This window comes from Scyliorhinus torazame, chromosome 21, assembly GCF_047496885.1.
Source record: "Scyliorhinus torazame isolate Kashiwa2021f chromosome 21, sScyTor2.1, whole genome shotgun sequence".
Lineage (NCBI taxonomy): Eukaryota > Metazoa > Chordata > Chondrichthyes > Carcharhiniformes > Scyliorhinidae > Scyliorhinus > Scyliorhinus torazame.
In genome coordinates, this window is record NC_092727.1 from 79,926,739 (window position 1) to 79,941,389 (window position 14,651).

General features: G+C 48.3%; 1 protein-coding gene across 1 annotated transcript; it reads left to right on the forward strand.

The window, feature by feature from the left end:
• Positions 1-2,731: 2,731 nt before the first annotated feature.
• On the forward strand, positions 2,732-4,537 carry rprml (reprimo-like). The gene is made up of 2 exons (XM_072486983.1): positions 2,732-2,857; positions 3,325-4,537. The coding sequence occupies exon 2, from the start codon at positions 3,713-3,715 to the stop codon at positions 4,040-4,042; it is 330 nt and encodes a 109-aa protein (XP_072343084.1). The 5' UTR covers positions 2,732-2,857; positions 3,325-3,712; the 3' UTR covers positions 4,043-4,537.
• The last annotated feature ends 10,114 nt before the right edge of the window (positions 4,538-14,651 follow it).

Sequence of the window (14,651 nt, forward strand, 5' to 3'; positions counted from 1 at the left end):
GGTCTGCGGAGAGAGAGAGGGAGCAAGAGAGTCAGGGAGCTCTGCTATTATTGGAGAGGGGTCTGAGGAGAGAGAGAGGGAGAGAGAGACAGGGAGCTCTGCTATTATTGGAGAGGAGTCTGAGGAGAGAGAGAGGAAAGGAGAGAGAGACAGGGAGCTCTGCTATTACTGGAGAGGGGTCTGAGAAGAGAGAGAGGGAGAGGGAGAGAGACACGGAGCTCCGCTATTATTGGAGAGGGGTCTGAGGAGAGAGAGAGAGGGAGGGAGAGAGAGACAGGGAGCTCTGCTATTATTGGAGAGGAGTCTGAGGAGAGAGAGAGACGTTGAAGGAGCTCAGCTTTTCCTGGAAAGGGGTCTGAGGACAGAGGGAGAGAGAGAGAGGGGGGGGGGGGGCAGAGGGAGAGAGAAAGAGGGAGAGAGAGAGAGAGAGACGGAGAGGGAGGGAGAGAGAGACAGGGAGCTCTGCTATTACTGGATAGGGGTCTGAGGAGAGAGAGAGGGAGAGAGAGACAGGAGCTCTGCTATGACTGGAGAGGGGTCTGAGGAGAGAGGGAGAGAGAGACAGGGAGCTCTGCTATTACTGGAGAGGGGTCTGAGGAGCGAGAGGGGGAGAGGGAGAGAGAGACAGGGAGCTCTGTTATTACTGGAGAGGGGTCTGAGGAGAGAGAGGGAGGGAGAGACAGGGAGCTCTGCTATTACTGGAGAGGGGTCTGAGGAGAGAGAGAGGGAGAGAGAGACAGGGAGCTCTGCTATTACTGGAGAGTGGTCTGAGGAGAGAGAGAGAGGGAGGGAGAGAGAGAGAGACAGGGAGCTCTGTTATTACTGGAGAGGGGTCTGAGGAGAGAGAGGGAGAGAGAGACAGGGAGCTCTGCTATTATTGGAGATGGGTCTGAGGAGAGAGAGAGGGAGCAAGAGAGTCAGGGAGCTCTGCTATTATTGGAGAGGGGTCTGAGGAGAGAGAGAGGGAGAGGGAGAGAGAGACAGGGAGCTCTGCTATTATTGGAGAGGAGTCTGAGGAGAGAGAGAGAGGGAGGGAGAGAGAGACAGGGAGCTCTGCTATTATTGGAGAGGAGTCTGAGGGGAGAGAGAGACAGGGAGCTCTGCTATTATTGGAGAGGGGTCTGAGGAGAGAGAGAGGAAAGGAGAGAGAGATAGGGAGCTCTGCTATTACTGGAGAGGGGTCTGAGGAGAGCGAGAGGGAGAAGGAGAGAGACAGGGAGCTCAGCTATTATTGGAGAGGGGTCTGAGGAGAGAGAGAGAGGGAGGGAGAGAGACAGGGAGCTCTGCTATTATTGGAGAGGAGTCTGAGGAGAGAGAGAGAGAGATTGAAGGAGCTCAGCTTTTCCTGAAAAGGGGTCTGAGGACAGAGGGAGAGAGAGGGGGGGCAGAGGGAGGGAGGGAGAGAGAGAGAGAGAGAGAGGGAGAGGGAGGGAGAGAGAGGTCAGCTATTCCTGGAAAGGGGTGTGAGGACAAAGGGGGAGAGGGAGAGAGAGACAGGGAGCTCTGCTATTACTGGAGAGGCGTCTGAGGAGAGAGAGAGGGAGAGGGAGAGAAACAGGGAGCTCTGCTATTACTGGAGAGGGGTCTGAGGAGAGAGAGGGGAGGAGAGAGAGACAGGAAGCTCTGCTATTATTGGAGAGGGGTCTGAGGAGCGAGAGAGGGAGAGAGACAGGGAGCTCTGCTATTACTGAAGAGGGGTCTGAGGAGAGCGAGGGGAGGAGAGAGAGACAGGGAGCTCTGCTATTACTGGAGAGGGGTCTGAGGAGAGAGAGGGGAGGAGAGAGAGACAGGGAGCTCTGCTATTATTGGAGAGGGGTCTGAGGAGCGAGAGGGGGAGAGACAGGGAGCTCTGCTATTACTGGAGAGGGGTCTGAGGAGAGAGAGGGGGAGAGAGAGAGTCAGGGAGCTCTGCTATTATTGGAGAGGGGTCTGAGGAGAGAGAGAGGGAGGGAGAGAGAGACAGGGAGCTCTGCTATTATTGGAGAGGGGTCTGAGGAGAGAGAGAGAGGGAGGGAGAGAGAGACAGGGAGCTCTGCTATTATTGGAGAGGAGTCTGAGGAGAGAGAGTTTGAAGGAGCTCAGCTTTTCCTGGAAAGGGGTCTGAGGACAGAGGGAGAGAGAGAGGTTGGGGGGGGGGGGGGGAACAGAGGGGGAGAGAAAGAGGGAGAGAGAGAGAGAGGGAGAGGGAGGGAGAGAGAGCTCAGCTATTCCTGGAAAGGGGTGTGAGGACAGAAAGGGGGAGAGGGAGTGAGACAGGGAGCTCTGCTATTACTGGAGAGGCGTCTGAGGAGAGAGAGAGGGAGAGGGAGGGAGAGAGAGCTCAGCTATTCCTGGAAAGGGGTGTGAGGACAGAAAGGGGGAGAGGGAGTGAGACAGGGAGCTCTGCTATTACTGGAGAGGCGTCTGAGGAGAGAGAGAGGGAGAGGGAGAGAGGGAGGGAGAGAGAGCTCAGCTATTCCTGGAAAGGGGTGTGAGGACAGAAAGGGGGAGAGGGAGTGAGACAGGGAGCTCTGCTATTATTGGAGAAGAGTCTGGTGAGAGAGAGGGTGAAGGAGCTCAGCTATTCCGGGAAAGGGGTCTGAGGACAGAGGGAGAGTGGGGGAACAGAGAGAGCGAGAGGGAGGGAGAGAGAGCTCAGCTATTCCTGGAGAGGGGTCTGAGGACAGAGGGAGGGAGGGTGATAGAGGGAAAGGGAGGGAGAAGCTCAGCTGTTGCCGAGAACCGGCTCCTCTCGCAGACCCGCACATAAAGGAGCTGACACATCTAGGAAGTGAAATCACCCGGACCTCGACACACAGACTCAACAATAGAGACCGCTCCTCGCTACACTCTTGTAATGCTGCAGATTCCCAGAGGGGTTGGCAAACGTTGCTTTAATAAGCGCTCAAAATAATTGTCCCGGCGCATGGGTAGTTTAATAGTTGTCTAATTGGGCAGATGACAGCCCTCTAATAACACCAACTGGGTGGACCTGGCGAGAGAGAGAGTGAAAGGAGCGCTCCATTGCAGTGCTGGTTGACACATGCATCAGACTGGTCCCGGCTACATGTTTATAATTACAGCCCCACCCCCAGTCTGAGAATCTTTTGTTTTAGTTGACAGGAGGCGAGGGAGGCATCTTGGCCGGTCGAGTAACATTCTGGGGGAAGTGAAACATTCTGGGGAAGAGGTATCAGATGAGAGGTTTTGGAATAATTTTAATTCCACCCACACAATGACTCCTTTAAATCCAATCTCAGGGAAGGTTTAAAATTGGCGAAGTTGGTGTTTTTTTTCTCTCCCTCCCTCTCGGTGTCTGTGACTAGCTTGTGTTCTCTTTTGCAGTCTGTCACCTCCCTGCAAGTTTGTGGTGGTTGGCTCCAGGCTCCTTTATAAAACCGCCTTTATCTTCCCGGGTACTAAGTACAACAGCTCTACAACATCGCGGCTCCGCTCTGTATGATCACACTCCCCTCCACCCACCTCAATCGCCAGGTTCTTTCCTTTTTGGGAGTGGGGAAGGAGGCATTCATCCCGGAGAGGAGCTGGGGCACAAAGGGAGGAACTGAGGGAATCATCTTCGCAAAGATCTGGAATTCTTCAGGACCCAGGGACTTGCGATGCAAACTTCCGATTGGTAACATTGACAAGGCGAACCACCCCACCCACAAGCCTCCGACTGCCTCCTCTCCACAGTACTGAACTGCTCCTCGCCCTTGCGGACTGACACAAGATGAATTCTACTTTCTTCAACCAGACGGTGGTAGAGGAAGGTTTCTATCCCAGTAAGGGACCGGCTGGCCTGGGGACAGTTATTGGATGTTGTAACCAGAGCTCAGTGACCACCGATGGCTCCCTGAGTTTGAACCAGGAGGAGCAGAAACTGTTCATCATGCGAGTGGTGCAGATTGCTGTGCTCTGCGTCCTCTCCCTGACTGTCATCTTCGGCATATTCTTCCTGGGCTGCAATTTAATGATCAAATCGGAGAGTATGATCAACTTCCTGGTGAAGGACAGGAGACCCTCCAAGGATGTGGAGGCTGTGATCGTTGGCTTGTATTAATTAGCAAGGGACCTTCGCCTCACCCTTTTTTTTTCTCTTCCTTTTTGTAAAGCCAGTGGGGGTTCTCCTCCTGCTTGACCCGCCCCAGGCCAGGGAGAGTGAGGGGGGGGTCCCGGGACGGTGAGGTGGTGCAATTGAAGCACGGATCGGGAAGAGGTTGAGGAAAGTGGGATTGCACGCGAGCTAAAACTATGTTTGATTGAAAACAGTTTCAGGAAAACTGCTGGAATTTGCAAAAAAAAAAGTGCCCTTCCTGGTTAGGGGCGAGGGATGTGTTGCATGCGGAACCGAACCAGTTTGAATAATAATTACAAATTGCATGAAAATTTCACAGGTAAATGAAGAAGGTGTTGAAGAGAGAGAGAGGAAACGGGAAACTTGCACTTGGGATCTTAAAGAGAATATTGCATGTGTTTTTGAATCGTTCTTAAAACAATCGACATGTACATGAAACTGCCTCCGAACAAAAAACAAATAGAAACATTTTGTAAGATATTTTCTTGAGGACGAGTTTTTAATCGCATGGATGTTTTTATTTCTCTGTCTCTGGCGAGTTGGTGCCTGCTTAAGTTTCTCTCCCCCCCCTACTCAACCTGTTGTCAGTGTCTGATTTATATTGCAGCATGGTTTACAATGTTTCCCCAGAGAGCCGCTTATTTTATTTTTCACCAAGGTGTGTGTGCGACTCCGTTACTCCAACGCGACTTTTAAAAGTCTCTTGTTTTTAAAACTGTAAATGCAAAAACAAAAAGATTGATAAAAATGTTGCAAAAAAAAATGTTTTTCGTGCGTGGTTTGATATTCTTGCTCCCTTCTTTATTGAGGGGGAGTTGCTCACATCTGGAGTACAGTGGCATTGTGGTGATATATGAGAGAGTTAGCGTGTTAACTGGCTCAGCTCCGGTCTTCGAGCTCCCTTGGCTGCACTTGGGCAAGGCAGGTTCCAGAAAAAGTTGATAAATAACATGAAAATGAAAAATCGCTTATTGTCACAAGTAGGCTTCAAATGAAGTTACTGTGAAAAGCCCCTAGTCGCCACATTCCGGTGCCTGTTCGGGGAGGCTGGTATATACCATGTCTCTGGTATAAACAAAAAACAAAGCTGGTTTGTGTTTCAGGATTTTTCACTTTGACGCTCTCTGCAGTTTATATTGGATCATCCATTGCTGTACAAGTGCCGGGACTAACCTTATTTTACAAGTCTTCGCTTCAAGCGAGTTTGCAACACATTCTGAAATCGGTCAGGGGTTTATCTAATTGGTTTACTGTTAACATGAGTGGCAGGAAAGCCATGTGGCGGAATGTCTTGAGATCTCATAGAATTTTACAGGACAGCAAAAGGTCCTTTCGGCCCATCGTATCTGCTCATTCCATCAAGCACCTATTAATTCCAATCCTATATTCCAGCATTTGGTCCGTGTCTTTGTACGCTATGGTGTTGCAAGTGCTCATCCGAATGCTTCTTAAATGTGGTGAGGGTTCCCGCCTCCACCACACTTTCAGGCAGTGAGTTCCAGATTCACACCACCCTCTGGGTGAAAAAGCTTTTCCTCAAATCCCCTTTAAATCTCCTGCCTCTTACCTTAAATCCATGCTCCCTGGTTATTGACCCCTCTACTAAGGGGAAATGTTGCTTTCTATCAGATATATTACTTATGTCCCTCATCTAGAACGTAGAACATACAGTGCAGAAGGAGGCCATTTGGTCCATCGAGTCTGCACCGACCCACTTTAAGCCATCACTTCCACCCTACCCCCGTAACCCAATAACCCCTCCTAACCTTTTTGGACACTAAGGGCAATTTAGCGTGTCCAATCCACCTAACCTGCCTGTCTTTGGACTGTGGAGGAAACTGGAGCACCCGGAGGAAACCCACGCAAACAAGGGGAGAATGTGCAGACTCCGCACAGACAGTGACCCAGCAGGGAATCGAACCTGGGACCCTGGTGCTGTGAAGCCACAGTGCTAACCACTGTGCTACTGCTGCGACAATGACCACCGCCCTCAAAAATTGCTTTCCCAGTTTAAGAAATTTGAGTGGCTCCAGACACACAATAACTCCGCAGTTTTAAACTGCCTTACCAACGTGATATATATATATTTGTTTTAATTTAGAGTACACAATTCATTGTTCCAATTAAGGGGCAATTTAGCATGGCCAATCCACCTACCCTGCACATCTTTGGGTTGTGGGGGCGAAACCCACGCAAACACGGGGAGAATGTGCAAACTGCACACGGACAGTGACCCAGAGCCGGGATCGAACCTGCGACCTCGGCGCCGTGAGGCTGCAATACTACCCACTGTGCCAGCGTGCTGCCCTTCTAACATGATATATTGATGCATTTCAGATATCCCTCTCCCATTGCAACTTCTGTCAATCGTAAAATTAAAAGAGGGCAACAGAGATGTAGTACCAGTCACAGAGGGTATTTGAATGCAGGCAGAAGCTAATTTGGAAATGTACCCTATAGGAACCTTGTTATGCCAAGCGCCCTACAAAAAATGCATTGGCACTGACTCTGGGGTCCAGCAGAATCTCTGCTATTTGCAGGATTGAGAAGCGTTAGAATCCCTACAGTGCAGAAGGAGACCATTCGGCACATCGAGTCTGCATCGACCCTCCAAAAGAGTACCCTACCTCGACCTACTCCCCACCTTATCCCTATAACCCCGTAGCCCCAACTAACCTGTACAACATTGGACTGTGGGAGGAAACTGGAGTACCCGGAGGAAACCCACGCAGACACGGGGAGAGTGTGCAAACTCCACACAGTCACCTGAGGCCAGAATCAAACTCGGCGCAGTGAGGCAGCAGTGCTCATCAGAGGCACATTGTCCCTTCACTCCCCTTCCCCCTGACCTGCAAGCATCTGGGAATCCACTCTTTGTTTCATTGCCTCAGCTCTCTACCTCTGAGAAAAAGGTTGCCAACATTCCAGGATTGTCTTGGGGTTTCCAGGAATAATCACCAGGACATGATATGGGAGGAAATCATAGGGACATTTAAAAAAATTGTGTTATACTTTCTTTGACCAGTTAGTTGATTAATTACATTAAAAAATTGACAATGGGAAGTGCCAGTTGGAGGTCCCAGGTTGTGTGATTAAAATCTCCAGAAATCCATAGGATCCCTACCGTGCAGAAGGGGGTCATTTGGCCCATCAAGTCTGCTCTGACCCTTTGAAAGTGCACCCTACCTAGGCCCACTCCCCTGCCCTATCCCCGTAACTCTGAAATCTCATCTAACCATTGTACGCTAAGGGCAATTTAGCATGGCCAATCCACCTCACCTGCACATCTTTGGACTGTGGGAGTAAACCGGAACACCCGGAGGAAACCCACGCAGATATGGGGAGAAAGTGAAAATGCCACACAGTGACCCCAGGCCAGAATTGAACTCAGGTCCCTGGCGCTGTCAGGCAGCAGTGCTAAGCACTGTGCCACCATGCTACCCTGTGGGCAACAAATTCAGGCAACAAAGTTGGCAACTGCTGTGCTGAAAGGTTGCCAAATCTCAGCCACTTCCTTTAATTATTATACAGTAACTCAATAACTGAAATCTTTGGAAATCTGTTTTAAGTTTTCCATTACTGTGGCTTGCTGTAGTAACACAAATACAGGAACGAAGATGTACAATAATTTTAATTAATAACCTTTATTGTCACAAGTAGGCTTACAGTAACACTGCAATGAAGTTACTGTGAAAAGCCCCTCATCGCCACATTCCGGCGCTTATTCGAGTACACGGAGGGAGAATTCAGAATGTCCAATTCACCTAACAGCACGTCTTTCGCAACTTGCGGGAGGAAACCGGAGCACCCGGAGGAAACCCATGCAGACACAGGGAGAACGTGCAGACTCCGCACAGACAGTGACCCAAGCCGTGAATCGAACCTGGGACCCTGGCGCTGTGAAGCAACAGTGCTAATCACTGTGCTAACGTGAAAGCAAAGTATTGCATTTGAATACACGTTGCTCCATAACTGGTTAAAATAACTCCTTCACCTCTCTCAGTTACTTAAGCAACATTATTGTGAATTTGGTGACGTTCAATCCCCTGGTCACAGCAGTTGTATTTGTGCATGTGCTTAAAGGTTAACCTCAGTGTCCCTTGGCACAATGCCCCTTCACCCTACCTTCAAAACCCACCCTAGTGCTGACGGAATCATCATACACCCCCGATAATAAAAGCAAAATACTGTGGATGCTGGAAATTTGGAATAAAACTGAAAATGCTGGATAAACGTAGCAGGTCTGGCAACATCTGCGGAGAGAGAAACGGAGTTAATGTCTTGAGCCTAAATGAGCCTTCTACAGAACGGAAGCAAGGTAGAAATGTTAAGAACAATATGGTTGTAACGCGGGTGGAGGAGGTGGGGCAGCATAGAAGACCAGGGATAGGTCGGGGCAAAGGAGATACTGACAAATTTGTCCTGGACGTAAGACGAAGAGGAGTGTTAATGGTGCCTTTAAGGGATGAAGAGTGCTTATAATGGCAATAGGTAAGATAGCAGAATGTGTTAGTGAGAGCAACTGGACAGCGAGGGACAATGGCCATGTGGGGAAGGGTGGGGTACAGATTGTTCGCCACCTATGCAGCATTATAGGCTGAGACTGCTGGCCTAAAGGAAGCAGCTGAGGGTTCACAAGCCCAACCACTCACTCAGTTTTCTAACTTTACCAGGGGATGGTATATCACAAAAAGTACATATGTTTGCCACTACTGAGAACACACTGCCGGCTTAACCAGGAAGCTTATGGCAGAATAGAATCAGATAAAATATTCAGAATCTGTCGTAAGAACAGAAAACACTGGGATACATGGGTCAGTATTTGAAATCGTTTTTCTTGTTGCCTCTTTATCGCTTCATTCTACACATGGAGGTTCCTCACTCCCCTCCTGCCTGTAACATTGGCCTTTCCCTTCTCTGTAAATTTAAAGCATTATCTGCTCTTCAGTTTAATTCACAGAGCCAGTTATATTTTTTAATAAAGCTTTCTGTCTCACTCTCATTGTTTAATTCCCCTTTTAGTAGCTTTCCTAATGATTTATTTAACATCATATTGAGAGGGGAAGACGCCAGAGAGAACACATTCTTCACCCTTATTTTTTCACATTATGTGTTAGCCACCCACTCCCCCTTCCTGACACGCAAGCACACTTTAATCAAAGTGTACGACTAATATTGTTCCAACATTTGGAATGTCAGTAAACTACTCTCTCTGCCATTGTCACTCACTAACCATCAATTAACAGGCGCACAGATTAGCGTTTAATATTTACTTGTTAACCTATTTAATGCCCATTGGTTTGGCATTGCACCAAATTAGAATTTCTTTTTTTCTGTTCCCATCATCAGCCTCAAGCAGTTAGTGGCAGATGAAGGGACTGAGAATCGATCCCAACATCACAAGTCCACCAATTATAACAGTCAGAAATGTTGAGCACTAGGCCATGGTGAACGGGACTCTGTTTCTGTTTTAAGCTGACTGGAAGCACACCTCAAACACTTTCATCACTCAAAGTGGAATTTACCAAAGCCACAGTGCCCGCAGTCACGTTATCATCACACTTTATTACATAGGGGCAGGGGAAATAAAGATTCCTTTTGTTTTCATTCCTGGGACACCGACATGACCAAGATTTTATTGTCCATTCCTATTGGTTTGATGCTGGACCACTTGGGTGGGCAGTGAAGAGTCACGAACATTGGCGTTTGCACATATGTGCCAGATCAGGAAAAGAGGTCAAACTTCTCACTGAGGGACATTAGTGAATCATTTAGTTTTTACAACAATTTGACAGCTTAGTTTTTTCTGTGACTGGAATTTGTTCATTATGTTCATTCTCTTCAACCTGTTGGAGGGGGGAGGGGGGGGGGGGGGGAAGGGGGGGGGGGGGGGGAAGGGGGGGGGGGCGTGCTGAGCGGGGGCAGTGAGGAGAGTGGCCGTTTCGCGCTCTTTTCCCGGGTCCCTGCGCATGCGCGCCACGATCGAGTGGCCGACGAGCCCGACAACCCGGCTGAGCAGGTGCGTACATCGACCAACCGCACTGCGCATGCGCGATGGCGCACGGAACGCGCTGACGTCGGCGTCATGATGTGTCCGAATTGTGACTCCGCCCACTTAACGTGGCAATGTCCGGCAAAAGGACGCCGGTGTCTACAGCGTGGCAAGCTTGCCCACTACGAAGCCCTTTGCAGATCTGCTCCACCGCTCAGCAGCCAGCGATCCCAGCTGCGGCGCAGAAGTGTCCACTCAATACAACAAGGCATGCCAGATTACAATCCCGACAGCCCAACGGACCCTGATGCTGAGCACCTCAAGTCCCCATACCGGGTGGGCATCATAACTACACATGCGCTGCCTTCCACCACACCTACGCAAAGCCTCTTGATCCTCAGTGTGGATCCCGACGACGAGTGGTCTGCTGTCTTCACAGTCAACAAGGCCCGCATCCGGTTCAAACTGGACACCGGCGCATCGGCGAACCTCATCTCAAAATCCGACCTCGACACCATCCGCGCCAAACCAAGCATTCTTCCACCGGCCTGACAGCTCCTTGACTACAATGGCAACGCCCTAGCTGCCAGTGGCTCGTATCAACTGGGAGTATCCAATAAGGGGATCAAGGCGACGCAGCGACGTCGAGCCTGACAGAGCATCTCTGCTCGGTGCTCGTGCCTGCAAGCTCCTGAACCTTGTTCAACGTGTCCACACCATGTCATCATCACCGGCGATGGCCTCGCCTGATGGAAACCTGCAAGCTGACATAGATGACATCATCACGCAGTGCCACAGCGTGTTCGACAGAATGGGCACGCTCCCATACCGATACAAAATCCTGCTCAAGCCGAACGCCACCCCTGTAATTCATGCACCTCGCCGGGTGACAGCGCCCCTCAAGGATCATCTGAAGAAGCAATTACAGGACCTCCAAGACCAGGGCATCATATCAAAGGCTACAGAGCCCACAGACTGGGTCAGCTCCATGGTCTGCGTTAAGAAGCCGTCAGGGGAGCTTCGCATTTGCATTGACCCTAAGGATCTAAACCGAAACATCATGGGAACCGATGCAGGAAGTTGGAAGGTAGTAAAACAGGGACAGAAATAAAAGGCAGTAAGTGGGAAAGTGTAAGGCAGAGAAGCCAGAGTCAAAAATCAAAAAGAGCGACAGTACAAGGTACAGTGACTGAGGGGAGCTCAGTGAATTGGACCAGGAATACTAAAAGAAATAAAACGGAAAGTGAAAACATTAATGGTAAGCGACGCGGCAGGTTGTTACATGAAGATATGGGTTCAAAGACAAGGAAAATTAGGAGAAAGGTTAAGAGGAAATATAACTTAGGAGAGGTTACTGATCGAGGTGTTAAGATTCAGAACAGAGGTAAAAAAGCCAACATAAATGTACTTTACCTGAATGCTCGTAGTATTCGGAATAAGGTAAATGAGTTGATGGCGCAAATCATCGTGAATGACTATGATTTAGTGGCCATTACTGAAACATGGTTAAAGGATGGTCACGACTGGGAGTTAAATATCCGAGGGTATCAAACTTTTCAGAAGGACAGAGTGGATGGTAAGGGAGGTGGTGTAGCTCTGTTATTTAAGGATGACATCCGGGCGACAGTAAGGGATGACATCGGTGCTATGGAGGATGAGGTTGAATCCATTTGGGTGGAAATCGGGAATAGTAAGGTGAAAAAGTCACTGATAGGAGTAATCTATAGGCCACCAAATAGTAACATTATGGTGGGGCAGGCAATAAACAAAGAAATAACTGATGCATGTAGAAATGGTACAGCAGTTATCATGGGGGATTTTAATCTACATGTCGATTGGTTTAACCAGGTCGGTCAAGGCAGCCTTGAGGAGCAGTTTATAGAATGTATCCGCGATAGTTTCCGAGAACAGTATGTAATGGAACCTACAAGGGAACAAGCGGTCCTAGATCTGGTCCTGTGTAATGAGACAGGATTGATTCAGGATCTCATAGTTAGGGATCCTCTTGGAAGGAGCGATCACAATATGGTGGAATTTAAAATGCAGATGGAGGGTGAGAAGGTAAAATCAAGCACTAGTGTTTTGTGCTTAAACAAAGGAGATTACAATGGGATGAGAGAAGAACTAGCTAAGGTAGACTGGGAGCAAAGACTTTATGGTAAAACAGTTGAGGAACAGTGGAGAACCTTCCAAGTGATTTTCCATAGTGCTCAGCAAAGGTTTATACCAACAAAAAGGAAGGACGGTAAAAAGAGGGAAAATCGACCGTGGATATCTAAGGAAATAAGGGAGAGTATCAAATTGAAGGAAAAAACAGACAAAGTAGGAAAGATTAGTGGGAGACTAGAGGACTGGGAAATCTTTAGGGGGCAACAGAAAGCTACTATAAAAGCTATAAAGAAGATTATGAGAGTAAACTTGCTCAGAATATAAAAACAGATAGTAAAAGTTTCTACAAATACATAAAACAAAAAAGAGTGGCTAAGGTAAATATTGGTCCTTTAGAGGATGAGAGGGGAGATTTAATAATGGGAGATGAGGAAATGGCTGAGGAACTGAACAGGTTTTTTGGGTCGGCCTTCACAGTGGAAGACACAAATACAGTGACTGATGGAAATGAGGCTATGACATGTGAGGACCTTGAGAGGATTGTTATAACCAAGGAGGTAGTGATGGGTAAGCTAATGGGGCTAAAGGTAGACAAGTCTCCTGGATCTGATGGAATGCATCCCAGCGTGCTAAAAGAGATGGCTCGGGAAATTGCAAATGTACTAGTGATAATTTACCAAAATTCACTAGACTCTGGGGTGGTCCCGGCGGATTGGAAATGAGCAAATGTGACACCACTGTTTAAAAAAGGAGGTAGGCAGAAAGCGGGTAATTATAGGCCAGTGAGCTTAACTTCGGTAGTAGGGAAGATGCTGGAATCTATCATCAAGGAAGAAATAGCGAGGCATCTGGATGGAAATTGTCCCATTGGGCAGACGCAGCATGGGTTCATAAAGGGCAGGTCATGCCTAACTAATTTTGTGGAATTTTTTGAGGACATTAACAGTGCGGTAGATAACGGGGAGCCAATGGATGTGGTATATCTGGGTTTCCAGAAAGCCTTTGACAAGGTGCCACACAAAAGGTTGCTGCATAAGATAAAGATGCATGGCATTAAGGGGAAAGTAGTAGCATGGATATAGGATTGGTTAATTAATAGAAAGCAAAGAGTGGGGATTAATGGGTGTTTCTCTGGTTGGCAATCAGTAGCTAGTGGTGTCCCTCAGGGATCAGTGTTGGGTCCACAACTGTTCACAATTTACATCGATGATTTGGAATTGGGGACCAAGGGCAATGTGTCCAAGTTTGCAGACGACACGAAGATAAGTGGTAAAGCAAAAAGTGCAGCGGATACTGGAAGTCTGCAGAGGGATTTGGATAGGCTAAGTGAATGGGCTAGGGTCTGGCAGATGGAATACAATGTTGACAAATGTGAGGTTATCCATTTTGGTAGGAATAACAGCAAAAGGGATTATTATTTAAATGATAAAATATTAAAACATGCTGCTGTGCAGAGAGACCTGGGTGTGCTGGTGCATGAGTCGCAAAAAGTTGGTTTACAGGTGCAACAGGTGATTAAGAAGGCAAATGGAATTTTGTCCTTCATTGCTAGAGGGATGGAGTTTAAGATTAGGGAGTTTCTGCTGCAATTGTATAAGGTGTTAGTGAGGCCACACCTGGAGTATTGTGTTCAGTTTTGGTCTCCTTACTTGAGAAAGGACGTACTGGCACTGGAGGGTGTGCAGAGGAGATTCACTAGGTTAATCCCAGAGCTGAAGGGGTTGGATTACGAGGAGAGGTTGAGTAGACTGGGACTGTACTCGTTGGAATTTAGAAGGATGAGGGGGGATCTTATAGAAACATATAAGATTATGAAGGGAATAGACAGGATAGATGCGGGCAGGTCGTTTCCACTGGTGGGTGAAAGCAGAACTAGGGGGCATAGCCTCAAAATAAGGGGAAGTAGATTTAGGACTGGGTTTAGGAGAAACTTCTTCACCCAAAGGGCTGTGAATCTATGGAATTCCTTGCCCAGTGAAGCAGTAGAGGTTCCTTCATTAAATGTTTTTAAGATAAAGATAGATAGTTTTTTGAAGAATAAAGGGATTAAGGGTTATGGTGTTCGGGCCGGAAAGTGGAGCTGAGTCCACAAAAGGTCAGCCATGATCTCATTGAATGGTGGAGCAGGCTCGAGGGGCCAGGTGGCCTACTCCTGCTCCTAGTTCTTATGTTCTTATGAGGGAGCATTACCCGATGCCAAAACAAGAAGAGTAGACCAGTGAGACGGCTCATGCCAAATACTTTACTAAGCTCGATGCCTCCAAGGGTTTTTGGCAAATACAACTGGATGCGTCCAGTCGCAAGTTGTGCACGTTCAGCACCCCGTTTTATCGTTACTGCTATAACCGGATGCCTTTTGGCATTATATCTGCCTCCGAAGTATTTCATCGCATCATGGAACAGATGATGGATGGTATCGAGGGGGTGCGAGTGTATGTTAACGATGTCATTATCTGGTCCACAACGCCCCAGGAACACATCGCTCGCCTCAAG